At 43.6% G+C, this 17,093-nt stretch overlaps 1 protein-coding gene across 3 annotated transcripts in view; it reads right to left on the reverse strand.

Annotated features, from left to right (window-relative positions):
• Positions 1-479: 479 nt before the first annotated feature.
• LOC138452259 (alpha-tectorin-like) overlaps positions 480-17,093 on the reverse strand; it is a 79,634-nt gene continuing 63,020 nt past the window's right edge. For all 3 annotated transcript variants that reach the window (XM_069604961.1, XM_069604959.1, XM_069604960.1), the window contains 3 exons: positions 16,515-16,652; positions 12,072-12,231; positions 480-4,600 (listed from right to left, as the gene is read on the reverse strand). In XM_069604961.1, coding sequence (XP_069461062.1) covers positions 4,428-4,600; positions 12,072-12,231; positions 16,515-16,652 — 471 coding nt within the window. In that variant the 3' untranslated portion in view covers positions 480-4,427. The remainder of the gene's footprint in view (positions 4,601-12,071; positions 12,232-16,514; positions 16,653-17,093) is intronic.

The raw sequence follows: 17,093 nt of genomic DNA on the forward strand, positions 1-17,093 counted from the left end.
GAAACTCAGAAAAAGAGTTGAGAGTGTGGGGCTAGGCGAAGACTAGTGAGAGAGGTTAAACTGTGGTATGTTCCAAGAAGGAAGGATGTCACAAAAGGGTAGATGGTAGATTGGTAGAAATACTAATCATGAAGCTAATAGTGCCACCTCTCTAGGCTGGACGGAGAGAGTGGGAGAAGGTTTCAGATGTGGGGTGGCGAGAAGCAGGAGTGTGTGTTGTGAGGGGTAATTCACATTTCAGTGATGGCCTTTGTAGATGTATGGGGTGCTTTTGGGATTTGGCTGGTACATCTATCCTTAACAGTAACAAAGTTTGATGGCAGTTCTGGTAGACCAATAACAAATAATGGCATGCTGCGTACACATGGCACAGTAACTTCAAGAGAATCCTACCACTTATTAGAGGTCATTCTAGGTTGTAACCTGGAAGTAACCCTCTCCTATAAGTCCTTGAAAAAAAAGACATATCAAACAACTGCTTACAGATTCACTTTTATTGGATCTACTGCTGCCACTGCATTAAGAAGCCATTCAAAACATATTAGCTCATCCCAAAAAAATTAACTTTACAGATTAGTCTTCAACATAATATGGAGACACTTCTTACACAATAAGCGATTAAACAAACAGGTTCGAACATTGGGAAGAATGACACTGCACAAAGAATGGCCAAATATGTGTCAAAGTGTACAAAAACCAGCTTAATACAAGAATAGATTGCCATAGCGATACACGTCTTCCTGTTGCATTGCATATCTCATTTCCGTTTGAAGACATCATTTAAACGTGTGCATTGTTCAGAAAGAAGCAAAACTATGCAAGACAGGAGCATCCATGCCACCCTCAACACCATTTATGGCGCCCTTAGCAAGTCTGCAAAGTGTTGTGATATCGTTGACTACACAGCTGTAGTCAACGATTCCAAAAATTCCAACAAGTAGATTCCAAAAATATTTAATAAAATATGGAATACATTGATATTTACTGCCTGTACAAAAATGATGTCAGTAATGTTTCCCAACACACATTTCGCCAAAAGAAATCTAACCCCTGGTGTTCATTCATCCACGACGAACCACCGAAACATTTAAAGAAACCCACAACAAGAATATGGTGTACACTTTCTCCTTGATTGTACACGGTGAAGCCCCTGTTCCTCGCAGGCTTTCAAATTACACCCTTATTTCCCAGACCACAACCCCCAGAAGCATCAAACTCCACACAAACATGCTTTTTTACTGAACAGATAATTTTAGTAATAGTATTGCAACCTTTTGTATTCAACTAGTAGTTTCAGCTTATGCCAGATATGTTTTGTGTAGACGCATCCTCCTAGAGCAAACCACATTTTCCCTTTAATGATGACAATAATTCCGAAAAATATCATAATAATATCCAGTTACTTTGCTCATGATTGTCTTAGCTGAAGACATTGGTATCTCAGGGCCTAGTACATTGGAGGTAAAATCTCTCATTATTGTTTTCAGGCTTGCTTCCTAAAAAGGATGGCAGGGATGCTGTTCTCAAGAAGCTAGCGGGTGAAAGTTTCTAAACCACCCATGAATAAAATATATAACTAAGTTTTCCCTAGAAAGATGCAGTTGATGTTCAAGTGGGCCAGTTCAATTGACCAACCTGAAGATTTCTTCTGAGCAGTATGGGTCTGGCTATTCTGCCTTGCAGAGTCCGGCTGAGAAATGTTTGTTACCAAATATTTTCACTTTCTATAAATACCTTGTATCTATTAAATAAAGGTCAAAACATTTAAGTATTAAATCAAACTAGAAATTTTTAGGTATTAAAAGAGCATAGACATCTTTAGAAGTGAAATCATCGGAATAAAATTGTTTAGACGAGAATCAAAATATTTAGAAGAGAAATCATCAGTGTAAAATTCTTTAAGTCTTAAGGAAAGGAAAGAGATCCTTACGTGCTAAACCTGGTTAGAATTTTTTTAGATATTGAATCGATATTAAATTAGGAAATCATTATTTAAAGATTAAATCAGCATAGAAGTGTTTATGTGTTAAACCTGGTTAGAAATCTTTATCAATTAAATCGGGGTAAAATGATTTAAGAATTCAATCAAGTTAGAAAACTTCAGGTATTAAACATGGATTGCAATGTTTGGGATCAGACATCTGAGTCTAGCATTGCATTCTCATTAGCGTTATGATTCAGCATCCTGTTGTAGGAAGAGCAAACGGTGAAACGTATTGTTGTGTCCAAAAATTCTCCCTTACATCTATTAAATAAGGTTGCGGTTCAAAGAGCAAGAAGATTGTTTCCTGCTTTGACCATGCTTCTCCCATCAGTTTAAAAATCAATAGCTTCTTTTTCTTTCCATTCAAACAAAATATGATCAATGGACTATCAAAAAATTATATTTGAAACATAAACTAGCTGCTGTTGGAGTCTTCAGATTGGACATACGTTTTGCAAAATCAAACATCTCTGTCAAATCCATCCTTCACCCCTGGTGTACCAACTTCAAAAATATATTTTCCTTTCATTGAACCTCTCTTGGGGTGATACATATGTGCCATTTAAAAGCTATGAAACAGATGGAGAGTGCCTATGAACCGAATTACATATTTCTGGTGAGGAGAGGCCTTATTTTGCTTGTCGACTGGGCTACTGGTAGGGCATGCTGTTTCTGAAAGAATTGAGATGTGGATAACGTTTGTGACTGCCCAGAGTTGTTCACTGCAGTGATGCTGCCTCTATTGTAGGTTTGTAGATTTCCTTCCTTTCCTACTTTGTTACATGTACACCAAGAGGGATCTAGTTTAGGAATTAAAAGTTTCCCCGAAAACCCCAAATGTTTTCCAATTTATTTTCGGAAACCAGCGTGTGCAGAGTGTTCAATCGGAGAAGAAGGAGGGCATTCCTACACCTTGGTACTTGAATGTGTGAAAGAAACACACAGCATGGCCCCATCTGTCCATGGTCTTAAGCTGGTGACAATACACGTGGACACATGTAGTAATAATAATGCCCTGCTGGCTATATCCCAAAGGTGCAATATTCTGGCCTTTGCTTTGAAAATGACATATCCTGTCAACACTCTAACTCGCCCCGAGAATGAGAGGAAATGGATGAGTGATAGTTGCAGTTGTAAGCAAAGGCTCTTTCATTCAATGCATAAAGTGAACTTTCTTTGGCTAATTTGAATTTGAACCACCAAGCCCATTTTTTCCAAATAAGCTTTGTTCACATTGTGCAACCTCTTGCATTGTAGTCTGCTAGGGCTAAAGGTGATGGTCCTGCGACCAAAGTAACCCAGTTTGGCTCTCTAAGTGACTTTATAAATTGATTGACTGATTCCTTCTGCCTCTTCTCAAAGCCACTTTCCCTTCATGAGTCCTCCATGTCATCGCAACTACAAGGTAAATAGCTAGAGAGTGTTATGAACATACATCAGAGAAAGACCCAGCCATGAGTGTTTGAACACTTTCTAGCAAGAGTTGGGGATTAGTAACATAAGTTAGAAAATGCAAGGTAGGTACAGGGGAACAATTCTAGAGTAAAAGAGCTGGAGATTAGTTAAGAGTCTACTGTTCGGCAGTATACAAGGACATCTCATTTGCCAATTGATTTTTTCCTTTTCCTCTTTGGGTGCAGGTGCCTGAGAAGTGGGAAGCCTTCATACAGGAGGCTGTTGTTGCTGATTCCATCTCAAGTAGCCACCCTGGAATTCACCACTTCCATCACAATGTTTTTTCTAAAAAGTGGGGTCTGCATTTGCATGCAAGGACAATATGCAAGTATGTGCGTCTCGGTGAATTGTCATGCTGGTCACCCCCCCACCCGCTGCAGTGGGGGTACATTGTATGTTTGTAGGTTTAATCTAATTGCCTCCATGTGCCCTTTTCTCCAGACACGCTAGCAGGCTCCAAAGAGCTGCCATGCTGCCACGCCAACCCTGGTCAAATGCACAATTTTTAATTTCTCCAGGACTCTCCATATGGCAAGGTCGGCTGATGAGTGATGATTCAATGGGATGGATGAACACACACTAGAAAATGTTACATAATATATTTTGGATTATATCCAAACATTAAATGAAATGAAAAGTTTGGGACAACAATGGAACATTCAATATTTCAGCTCTGTCATTCTAATGACATTAGAAACACACACACAATGCTTGGTTAGTTCAGGATGTAAATGCATCTACATTGTTGTTTTCTTGTGATTCACTACTGATTGCTTTTGCAGGAAGGTGAAGCAAAACCGGGGTGCGTTATTCTAATCTAGTATCCAAGCACCCTTTCAATTGGTTGACGTAGTGAGAGATATGGAAATGAACCAAACATTTGGCTGCACCAAGAAAATCCTAGGAATTTAAGAAAGCAGTGGTAATAATGTATTGCAGCTTGCAGAAGTTCTTTCGGCAGCCATCCCTAGCAGCACCTTGTGGGAGGTTAAATGCAGAAGTCTGGGGCGTCGCAAAGAAAATACCACTTGGATGGTTTGCAGACTTGGGAGATGGTGCATTCACTCCGAACGCAGTTGGTGTCTCCACTCCGCTGGCAGGTGCACTTCTCTTCACAGGAGTCATCCTTCCAGAAGATGTCCCCGAATTTAGCAAAATTGACTGTTGGGGCAGAGAGAGGAAATGTATTATCACGTGCATTCTAACGACATGACCATTCTAACACTTATAAAAATGCAATATGTAAAAAAATAAAGCATGAATTCATGCATTTTCACGAATCTTTTTATGTCAGTGTCATCTAGCAACATCATAACATGTGAGAACAAGCATAGGATTGAGAATCTGGAATGTTTGATATGAAAGCCTTCAATGCAGTCACGTGACATTAGTAATCCAGGAAATTGTGTGTATCTCACAGTACGTCAGTTACTTACGCTTGCGCAGCATCATGCTGTGAGCATCGTATAACCTTACTATGACCTATAGCTCACCAAAACCCAGATCAGAGGGCTCATGGGAAACCCAATCTTTGTGGCTAATGGCTTAAGGGATGCTAGGTGAGGTGAGGTTGTGAACGCTTTGGCTTTTTTATTTGATTGACTAATAAAATGATGCAGGTAATACCATCTCTGAAATGCTGATCAGATTCCCCTTTCATGAACTCCATGCCAAAGCATAGTGTGTATCTGTGCCCTGCTGCAACAGTTTCCTGATCTGCTGTGTCTGCTCTGTCAGTGGCACAGGCCAGGTTCATAGGTCACAGTTGCCTATCTGATAGCTGCATTGACAGTCAAGTCTCTGCAGTGCCGGTGCAGCCTTTAAGATATGCACCCCTGTATTTCTGTGCCACAACTATGACAATCATAAGTAGCCCATTATGGTGGCACAGTAAACTCTACATATAAACTATGCCTCAGTTAAGGCATGGTGCATGGCACTACTCATGTTTGTTGCAATCACATCCAAATTGATATCACACATGTGTCAGCTCCTGTGAGATTTCTCAGCTTTGGAAGGTAATATGTATTCTGGACTGACAGGCTGATCCTGCCAACTGACAGGACAGGGATCTGAATGGCCAGTCCTCTTCTTTAATCTCTTTGTGAGGGTAGGTAATGCGCCCTACCAGATACAGCCACTCTACAGCAAGTGTCCTGTGTCCATGCATCACAAAAGCACACCCATTCAAAGGGAGTAGCCTTAGACCAGGGTGCTGTATTTCTAAAGGCCTTTGACCCTAGTGCGAAGGGGAAGGGGGGTTAGTGTAGACAGCGGACCTCTGTTCAGTAGAGGTAGACTTCCACCAATGTGTTTCTCTCTACCTCTCTGTCTCCTTCCAGTCCATCCACCCCAATTCCTCTAGGGTAAAGCACTTTCGCTGTGATGTCAGAAGGGCAAAGTTCACCTCTTTCAAGCACAGGCATTGGACCCCTAAAGCAGGCTAGCTTTAGTCCAATCAACTATGGGCTTTTGCCTTTAAAATACAGATCATCTTTTGGACTCCAACCCTGGAAGAAGATTTCATTGGACCTCTGCTGGGAGAGTGATGACTGAGCATCCAAAGCAGAGGCAAGCTTTGTTCCCTACCCATCCCCAGGGTATGTTGGGTGTGAACATGCTACTGTAACAAGGCCTGCTTCTCTTCCAGCCACAATGCTGCCAGGACCTCAACTTGATGAAGGACCCCTGAAGGTGTGCACAAGCCTTCCTTGCTGGGAGCCAGGGGACAAGGACTGCACATGTTCCTGAGGACCCTAAATGGGACTCACAGCATTCAGAGAGCCAGGACAGCCCAGAACCCTCTGCTCCCTTGCATAAAACTGGTTGAACTGTTGTCGGGCCGGGGTCACTGCATTTCAACCAGTGGGACCCTCTAGAGCTGCCTTTGGCAGCCACTAAGTTTTTCAGATTCAAAATGCTCATTCCAAATTGTTTACTGCTGCACCCAAGTAGCTGAGTGCATTTTTGCCTCCCTCTGTTCGAACTACAAGCTCCTTTGTGGCATCTGCAGCCGCCAAACTGCAGCTCATTCCACTGGCAGCTTTGATACTGATTGTCATCAACAGTCGAACAGACCTTGGTGGATCTTTGAGCCGTGGCCATCAGACGATGCATCGAATCACTCAAACCAAATGTGCACATCCGGTCACCAGCGCCTTCACCGTCCACACGACCATCAAACCGATCCTGGTGCCCTCACAGTCTGGATCGCCTTGAGCACTTCATCAAACCTGTCTGGCTGACCAACATATCCACTCACCAGCTTCTTCAAACTGATGGTTGAGCCAACTTTGGTGGCCCTTCACAAACTGTTCATCTACCCACATCGCCTTTGAACCACAACAAGTTCTGTTCAACCCCTGTTCAACACCTCTCCCCATCTAGGACACCACGACCGCTGCACTTGAACAGCCTCAAACAGCACTGAACAACCTTGTTCACTGTAGTCAAATAAGCAATGCTCAACAGGGCACTAGTAACCCTCACCTGGATGTAGCCAACCACAAATTCCATGGCTCAGTCCCACCCACATTAGTAAGAATGCACACCCTTTCCTTAACAGACACCCACATCAGCAAGAATCCATCCCGGATCGACAGGAAAAGACTTGCCCTCCTTTGCCAACTTCAGCACTCCATGTCTCAAGGGTAGGGATGTCACGATATTGATTTTTTGACGGTATGATAACCTTCATTTGAAATGACGGTATACCGCGGTTATTGCAGTATAGTGCGCACGTGTGTTTATAAGCATGGTTGACACCAACAGTTCTGCATGGAATTCGGTAATCAAACAGGAGAATAATTACCAAAGAATCCTACCGTGTAAAGACCAGAGCAATAGCGTGTCTGCCCGAGTATAGTGGTACAGCCCCCCACAAGCTGCAAAAGGGACTAACAAATGACATAGTATGGGCAAAGAGAGGGAGCTTTACCTGATAAGAGAATCACGTTTTTGAGTTTTCCCTGTCATCAGGGGAAAGGAACCAGGGACAAAGTCCCAGGCACCAGCAAACACAACAGGGAATCCTACATGGCACTAGTACCCGAGGGTGCAAAGTACTGCCTAGCACCAGCAACTGCATTCTGCCGTTAGAGACCGAGGAGCAGTGCCTGGCCACACACTGGACGACAACACTTTTTGTCATACAACATAATTTAAATTAGAACATACTATTTATTGCACAGGATTGTTACTGCCTTGCAAGGCCACACACGGCAATCACTTAACCACCAAAAGTGACCATGATGCTCATTCAAAAACAAATCACTTATATAAATACAGGTCTCTAAACGAAAACCATTCCCAAGAGACAAGTAAGGGAGGATGGATCAGTGGTCAAAGTGTGCGAAAAGAAGTAGTGGAGCTATGCTTCCTGCTGACTTGAACCACTCTCCCCCAAACCCCATCGTCCCACTCCCTCCCACACGCAATTCAAAACCCCAAACAAGACACCTGCTGTTTAAGGGAATGTTGAGTGCAGTGAATTCATGCATTGAGGTGCAAATTTCAACTTCTACCTACACATTTATTTTAAGATGAAACCATTCCGAATTGGTTTCTTTTTAAAATAAAAGCATGGGAAAAGTTAAACGTTTAAAATAAAGTATAGGAGCACAGCTCCCGCCCACCACAGAAACACAACTGAATTGAAACACGGGTTTTCAAGGAATGGAAAAAAAAACACATATAAACTGAGCTTTTAACTTTTGTATTTCATGACCGTAGTATTAGCATTGGCAACGCAAAGATCTCTGTTCATATGCCATGTGGGACCCAACGGTAATGAAATACAAAAATAAAAATGAACATTTGTGTGTTTGCTGACAGATTGCCATAGAACTTGGCCACGCCCAGGGATGAAACGACTGGTTAATTATAAGGCAGGCTTACCTTTAAGTGTGAGGTGCCCTGGGGTGTGCTGAAATCGCACACTATCAGCAGAAACTTAAGAGGTTCTGTGTCACTCTGCAGACTTCACTGAAGCTCAGGCACATAAAGTGAGTGCTTTATTCCAACACGACCTGCGCACTTAGTGGTCGCATGCATTTAATGTAGAAAAGCACAGGCACAGCTGAGACATCACGACCCTTACCCGGGTCAGACAGCAGACGCAGACTTTCTAATAGTTCCTATACTTTTATTTAAAAAAGAAACCATTCCGGAGTGGTTTCTTTATAAAGTAAAAGTATAGGAACAGTGAAATGCAAAAAAGAAAAGCATGGGAGCACTGCTCCTGCACACTTCGACCACTGCATGTGGTACAGACAACAGGTCTCAGAACCTGATAGACTGTCAGTCACCCCAACTATTGGGAACATTGGTGAATGTATGAACCCTAAAGTAGGAAGTCCACCCTCGTACCACTTAATTGCAACTCAATAGGCACATCTCCTTTAGCTCAGTTTGGGACACTATCACACACACCCCTTCTCGTGCTTCCAACTGCAATGCCATTCTTTTTTCTCCCGCAGCACTAGTAGAACCCTTCTCTATTTACGACCTGCTCATTAAACAACATGTCCTTCATTATCAGTCTATGGAGCGTGCAGCTCAGGGGACAGTTTGTTACGAGCTGGTGCTGACAACTTAGTGTGACAGCCAAATTTCCTTGCGTGATGCACCCAAATCGGTTCAATTGTTTAAAAATATAGAATTTCAAATAATAGTAGATAGATAATAACAACACATTTAAGTAGCAATCACACATATTAAGGGGGCATTAATCATACAGCACTAGATTTGAACAAAGGGGGAGAAGCAGGACAGAGGGAAAGAAGGCCATGAGAAGGGAGGGAAGAAAAAGAGGATAGCGGTCCTGGTTTGGGGGCTGCTTACCTTCCTGGAACCTTGGAAATCTGTGGCACAGGCACAGCACGTAGAGTTTGGAAGTGTGACAGCAGGGTATGCAGCCCAAACAGTGACACGTGCACGATTCAGGAATGTTCCAGCCTGGGCCTGGGCCCGGGCAAACTCCACCTCCTTCACTCCCAGGCTGCTAAGGCCAGCCCAGCCCAGCCTGAGCCTGGGCAAACTCCACCTCCTTCACTCCCAGGCTGCTAAGACCAGCCCAGCCTGGGCCTGGGCAAACTCCACCTCCTCCCACTCCCATGCTTGCTGAAGCCAGCCCAGCCCAGCTTGGGCCCGGGCAAACTCCACCTCCTCCAGGGAGTCCAGGCTCCCTGAAGCCAGCCCAGCCTGGGCCCCGGCAAACTCCACCTCCTCCAGTCCCCCAGGTTCAGTGAACAACACAGCCAGCCCAGCCCTATTTGCAATGCATTAATTGAAGTGCACTGCAGTACACGTGGAAAACAAAAACAGGCTTGCTGAAGCCAGCCCAGCCCAGCCTGGGCCCGGGCAAACTCCACCTCCTCCAGTCCCCCAGGGTCAGTGAACAACACACAGCCAGCCCAGCCCTATTTGCAATGCATTAATTGAAGTGTATTCACTCGGTTTACCATTACAAACACAGTAACGGTTATTGAAGCAAAATGAAATTGACAACGGTGTTTATACCGGTATACCGGTACAACCCTACTCAAGGGTTATTGTTTTTACTCGTTTTTGCATCTTAGATCGAAGAGAAGAGCTTCTCCCAGAATATTGCTGCCCTGGGCTGCATAAGCAGCATTCTTGCTCCAAGCATCACCTTATTACTCCAGTCTATCTGTCATACTTGGGGTGCAAATGTACAAATGTACATATCTGTAGTTCTTGTCAATGCCATGGCTGAACACTTTGTCTAGGAATGCGCATCTTGGAGCAGTGCTTGACAACCAGCATGGGCAAATAGGTTTGAGCAAAACTCAAACCTTCTTCTGTTCTACTATCTTGTTTTCATTTATCTGACCTCCGCGTGGTAATCCTTGCCAACCCACATTCAAACCTGAGATCAACAGGTAGGAAGAGCCTTAACCCACCTAGCTACCTTAATGTGTTTTTTTATTATTGAACCTGTAAGGTAACTTAAATTACCCTGTATGTCCATTGAATCACTTCTTATCTCTCCAGCTGCCTCAAACTTTCATCAAAGTTTGAGGATTCCAGGGAGGAGTATGTAGGTTGAAGGGAAGTTAAAAACATTCTTTAACCACTCAAACCTCTTTTTAAAAAAGGTGTTAAGTGCCCACATGTCTCTTTTTGGGAAGTTGCAGAAAGCCTTTGAACTACTTTTTAGCATTTCATTTGCACGTCTTTAGAGCAAAGTTACCAGCCAGCCAGTAATCCTGATATACATGTGATTTTCTGATGATATTTCACGTGCTCTCTAAAGAATATCACGTCATCAAGAGTGGGTCCGGAGTGCCTGCGTATCTGAAAATGCTTGTTTTTGTTGTTAATATATATATTTTTTGGGAGGAAATAAAGAGTAACGTTTGGCATCAGTGTGATACTGCAGAATGTGCTTGTTTAGATTAACTGTCACATTTAATTCATGATCCAACACTCTATGGTCGCTAACGAAGAAACGTTCAGGTTTGGTAGCATTACAAATGCTAATGTATTTTTGTTGCTTTGTAGCTCCTGCCTGGCTGGTGGTGTCCACGTTGAGATTAAAGATATCACCCTCTCACCTGTGTTTACTCCATGCTGAAGTCATAGGTGTGTCCCTGAGTAATTGTTCTTTTATAACGCACTTATTACCGGGGAACAGTCGTAAGCCTTTCACTTTGCTCACTTTCGACACAAGCAACGATGCCTACAGACTGCTCCGCCTCTCCATTAAACACTCAGAAACTGATACAATCCCAATCTACCACAGTAATAGTAAGAGCTGATAGGGAGGGGAGGCAGGCCGGGGTGCGGCGGAAGCTGCCTGCGTGCCGTACTCTTCAGACTGATGGACTCTGTGTCAAAGCTCAACTAGTCAAATCCACCTCTGCCGATCTTGTCTTGACTCACCAAATCCCCTGAACACCACTTCTCCTTTTACACCAAATTGATTTAACCAATGTGGCTCCTTTCCTGGCCCTTTCTACATTAACGTGGGGCTCTGCCCTCAATAACCCACTCCCCCCACCATCCCCACACCTCCCGAGGTGAGATCCACATCCCCCACTCGTGACCTTGCCTTAACCCACCACTGAGTCTCCTCGACTCGTCCTCATCCCTACTCCTCTTTGTACCCCACAAACCCACTTACTCTACTCCCCCAACGCCCACCCCCATGCGCTCCTTACCTGTTGGTGGTTCAATAATCTTCCTGCCTCAGCTCAGCGTACACCACCGTGCTTTATATGACTTTGTGTGTGGCGAGTAGATGCATCAGCAGGCTGTCATTCCAGTTACCCATATTTGGCAAGATGGATTTGGTGAATCCATTCTCAGAGAGTATCGTTAAAATCCAGACAAAGTAGTGCTGCACTGCAGCACAACTTCTTGTTGGGGCTAAATCTGATAAGGTGAATTTCATCATTTGACACAAATAATATTCTACACCTTTGTTGACCCATAAACCAGACTTGCGGTATAAAGGAACATGATGGCGGCATGTCTTCACACAGTTGGCTTTGAAGGTTGTCTAGTGTGTGTGCCTGATCCATTTTACACCATCATTTTCAGTGTCATTTCTCAAAAACACCACTTCCACATTCAACACTTACACCTGGTCACCGTATTTGTTACTTACCTCCAGACACACAGCCACCAGGCGCCTTGAAGGTATCCACTCGGAAAGCCCAAACACCTGGGATATCGACGTTGGAGGTTCTGGCAATGTTAACAATGTCCCCTGTCCTGGAGGTGGGAATGTTGAAGTAGTGTGAATCGTCTCCGCTGTTGAAGCCACACTAAGACAACAGAATGATCATTATTAAACAAACATGTTAACCTTGGCAAAGGTCATAAAGAGTGAACGAAATAGGTCAAGACAATAACCAAAGAGATACCATGTTAAGGTAAAGGTTTAGGAAGCCATTGACGATGATAGATATATGTGCTCAAAGGAAGAGAACAATATACAATAACACTGGAAGTGGGGAAAGATGTATTACTAGGAGTTAGAAGGCGGCGTGAGAACGCAAAAGTAGGAGGAATGTAGTGTTAAAGTGACGCAGGAAGTTTGTGAGAAAACCTATTTGTTAAAGCTCCTTATGCTCAGACTGGCCAATGGAGCAGTAAGGGGATACCCAAAGCGCCAGCCGAAGAGGCCAATATCGACAATTTTTCTGGGCTAATCTGGGCCAGTTTATTGGTTTAGTGCACTAAGGAGCTGGCAGTTTTAAACAATGCTACTGTACCAATGCTCTTTAAAATGTGCTATGTCTCACAAATGTTCCCAAAAATGTTCCAGACAGATATTGTTCAAACAGTATATTGTAAAAAGTCACAACTGGCGATTTGTGAATGTTATCTACCTTTTCTTCCTACCCCAGTCTGACCGTGCTCCTGCTCGGTTCTTTCTCAAATACATTTTAGTTATTGGAGTCAGAACCACTTCCAAATCTTAGTACCCCCCACCCCACCGGGCTCAATCCTATGAACAAATCAGGAGGCAAAGTCATCTTTCGTGGCCCCTTAAACTTGGCTGAGTATTTCCCCCTTCTTAACAAAAATCTTTTCATGTTTGTCCAGGCATCAAACTTTCCTTCCTTGGAAGAGGTATATTAATGTGCCTTGTCACTATTTACCCTAGCACACAATTGCAGCACTCCCTGAAGTGATATTTTTCACTGTGTGACTCAAAACTTAAAATCCGACATGGTCAAACCAGCCTTTAAACTTACTGAAATCAATGAAATCTTTGGCAGAAGTCGTATTGATTTTATAATCAAACATTCTTCAAAATTCCCCTCTAAAGCAAAAACAATCAATCTGTATCTCTTGCTATGGCACTGAGACTGCCGCCGTGCAACATGTTCATATACTCGACATTTGATCCATACATCACTTTTTCCCCATAGGTAAGGGAGTGGTTAAGATCGTACCCCTCCAAAAAACAGCCATTTAGTGGAAAATAAATAAGCTGTGGTATTGCACCCCAAGGTCTTTGGCAACTAAAATAAATCAGTCCACTTTATGGCTTCTAGAAACTGACCACAAGTGCAAAACACGCAGGCAGGCTGACTCAGAATCACACAAAACCGTTCTTAAAATGTCCCCTTTGACTTTCAGTAAAACTAAAAATGGAAGTGCCCCTCTGTGCCAACCTTACGGTATCCCTACCAGATGAGGAATTTGGTCACCTGCAGAAGGGGATCCCAAACTGCCTGCAAACCAACAACCTAGGGTCAGCAAAAGCACAATATGGTCCAACGACCAACGTTCAGGTGGCAAAACGTGAGGGTGTGTGCATTGAAGTACACAATAGGGCCACAACATGAACCATTTTGAGGTTCTCTTTGCTGCTGTAGAGCTGCCAACATAGGAATGTTTCGTGGTTATCCTAATACTTGAAAGCCACTAACATAAGAGTGTTTAATGTTCTGCCTGCTAAAGAGGAGCCATCACCCTGAATAGAGAGACACAGACATACACATTTTTCAGTGTACCCTCCTATATAATCATTTCAACCACACACTTTTCTCAGGATCTTCCTCCTACTATTGCTCCAGGTCTTGCTGCTAATCCAAAGAAGCATCCGCACATATTTCCCAGTCTCTCTCTCTCATGTCTGGCAGCAGCTTCCTCACCACTTCCTCATAGCAAGACGGTTGCTCTCCCTCAGTTCATTTTGATGGAAACTGTTGGAGTGATGGGCATACAGGTTAACTTCCACATCACCTCGTGCTGCACTGTACTCAAGCTCCCAGCCCCGGCTAACCACCACCCGACAGTGCAGCTTATGTGTGCATGAATGCAGGAACAGGCACTTGCGCTGGCTGCTCCAGTATTGAAGCACAACCGGAAGGCAGAGGGTCAGTATAGGCCATGATAGCTTCTGTCTGTGCCCCTGGCCGCCTTTCTGCGTCTCTCACACCACCACGCTCGAAGTCCTCATGGTAAATGATCTGCATCTCCAATCGTGCTGGTGCATGCGGCTGAAGGTGGGGTAGCAGATGATACATCAGCCTTAAAGATCACTTTATGCCACCACTCAATGTGGTTTTGCATTGCATTCATGCCCAATGCATAAGACTCCCATCCCTGCCCCATTACACACCCTGTGCAGGCTTTGCACATGACTGTGTATTCCTCTGCCAGTCTCTTCCTGTGCAGCTGGGGGAAGTATTACCATACCTAGGCGATGCCTCCTGCAGAAACTGATGTGACTGTAACTGACAGATTGTACTAATTGTCTGGCCTGCAATACCCCTCTGCAGGATGGAATTCACCAGCATGAACTAGTCAGCCTCTCTGTCATACTGATACTGCACTTCCGTGTGTTCCTCTTCACACCCCCATGCACCTCCCTGTGTTCCTCATCCTGCTCGGCACCTCTTGTGTGTACTGCCTACTTCTCATGTTCCACCTACTCTCCCAAACCCACCTCCCTGTGTTCCACCCCTACTCCTGTTCCACCTGCAAACCCACCTGCCCCTCTTCATGCGACCCTGCCTGCTGATTCTTCCTTCTCTGTCTTCTCACGGTCCAACTTTCCCATCCTGCCCCTCGCTCCGCATCCACCTCGTTGTCTTGCTGCCCCTCACTATCAAACTCCTGTTACAACATCTCCTTAGTGACTGCTGCCACCTTCTCCTCCCCTACAGCTATTTCCACCGCCATGGGAAACCTATACTCTATTGTGACCTCCTACCACCTCTGTTGCACCCCCTCCCCAAATAGCTGGATGCTACAGTTTTGTGTCTCCACTCTTTGCATCTCTTCTTCCTGCCACTGTTTCTCTCCAACACTTGGCAGTTTTCTATCTTCATCATCCTCCAATCCTCACACATCTGTGTCTCTGGACAACGTGCCCAATTTAAATTCAAAAGATTGTTCATCGAAGTCCATAGTACCCCAAAATCCACCTCTACGTCCGAAGGGTACAGAACGGGATAGCGCAGTTCCTTTCTTTATTGATAATAGCTTGTGGTTGCTACTAAAGGGAAAGGATTGCCCAAGGGTTTCTAAAATGGGTTTCACAAAGATTGCATTTAAATTTAGTTGTGCAAGGAGGAAAGTTAAAGGGAAAGGGTATACAAAATGTAGAAGTTGTGTCACACAAAGGTTTTTACAATGTTTTCACAACGGTTTTTTTGTGCCAGGGTACTGGTTAAAAGGAAATGGTTTTGAAAAATCATGATTAGTGTGTCACATAAAGCGTTCCAAGAAAGTTACATTTTTTTATTTTCTTGTTTCTATCTAAGTGGAAGGATGACGGTCAACGGGAAAGGGCTTAAGAAAACCACAAGGGGAGTGTTACACAAATATGCTCAAAACGTTTTCTATCAAAATGTTTGCTGCTGTTCCTTTCTTCTGTGGAAAAGGGAATGCTATGGGGAAGGCTTTTAAAAAATAATCACCAAAGGGTACCACCAATCTTTTTAAAAACGGTTTTCACAAAGGGTTTGAATGTTTGAATTCTCTAAATCGTAACATGTAAGCTAACAAATGCGTTTCCCCAAAGGGATTCCAGGCTTTTTGGAACCTCACAAAAAAGGCCAAAACCAAAATGTCACAAACAGTGTTTGAACTGTGGAAACACTTTCAAAACGCTCTCTATGACTAATGAAGAAGCTCCTCAATGAGCTTGCCCTTTAAATGGTCACTGAGTCCCATTGCTATTCTGGGGTTCTGATTGGCTTGCCAAACCTCCCTGAGAGTTTTGGCTGTTCTGATTGGCCGCAAGCACTCTTGCCATAATGGAACGCAAGTTAGAGTGAGAATTTGGCCTACCACCAAGTCTTGTTAGATCTCACGGGTCTGCTGATCCCCGGACATGGGATTCAGGTTTACCCACAAGTTCAGTGCTCATGTAGTTCGCCTTGCCTTATTCATCACTGTAGATTCATTAGGTTAAATAGTAAGCTGTCTAAATCAGCCAAATAGTAAACATAGAAACACAGCATATTCCACTTTAATGAAACAGTACAACTACTGATCCTATCTACTTGATTAGTCAGGTTGCAGTGCGAGAACTAGTAGGATACCGTTGGCTAGAGCTAGTCACAACCTTATCTGCCTAAATTACCTGAGCTGGCATGCCTCCCAATCCGGTCAATGCATTTCCTCTGCTGGCTAAACCTGTTGTCCACAATATCTGGTGGTAGATCAGGATAATGAAGAAATATTTGCCATTGGTGGTTAGAACGGCCTGGAAAGTGTTCACCTAAGAATGATTGAACAGAAAGAAAATGATAATGTCAATAAGGCATTGGACTGCAATAATGAAATCCTGATTTCCATTGCACAGAGTCAAAGTTATATTTTCTTAGTTGAGATCTGGAGATTTTGTGTAAGCATTGGTATGACTGCATGTCCAATTATCTTGAATTAAACAGAAAAAATGAATAGGTGTGCACACATTTCATCAGTAAGGGAACTATAGAGGTGAAAATGTTAAACACATAAGTATGAGTAGATGGCTCGAGATTATATCGTGTGATGAAATAATTCTGGCGGTCTGCAACAATCTAAAAAAAGCTATTTCCTGTTGCTACGTAATGGCGTCATCACCCAAGGAACGGCAGCATGTAAACCATATATGGGCACAGCAAGGTTAGGTTGAAAAGAATAAAAAGAGAATGCCCCCCAAAATAATTTGAACCAC

This window comes from Ambystoma mexicanum, chromosome 1p (assembly GCF_040938575.1).
Source record: "Ambystoma mexicanum isolate Mex_15411 chromosome 1p, UKY_AmexF1_1, whole genome shotgun sequence".
NCBI lineage: Eukaryota > Metazoa > Chordata > Amphibia > Caudata > Ambystomatidae > Ambystoma > Ambystoma mexicanum.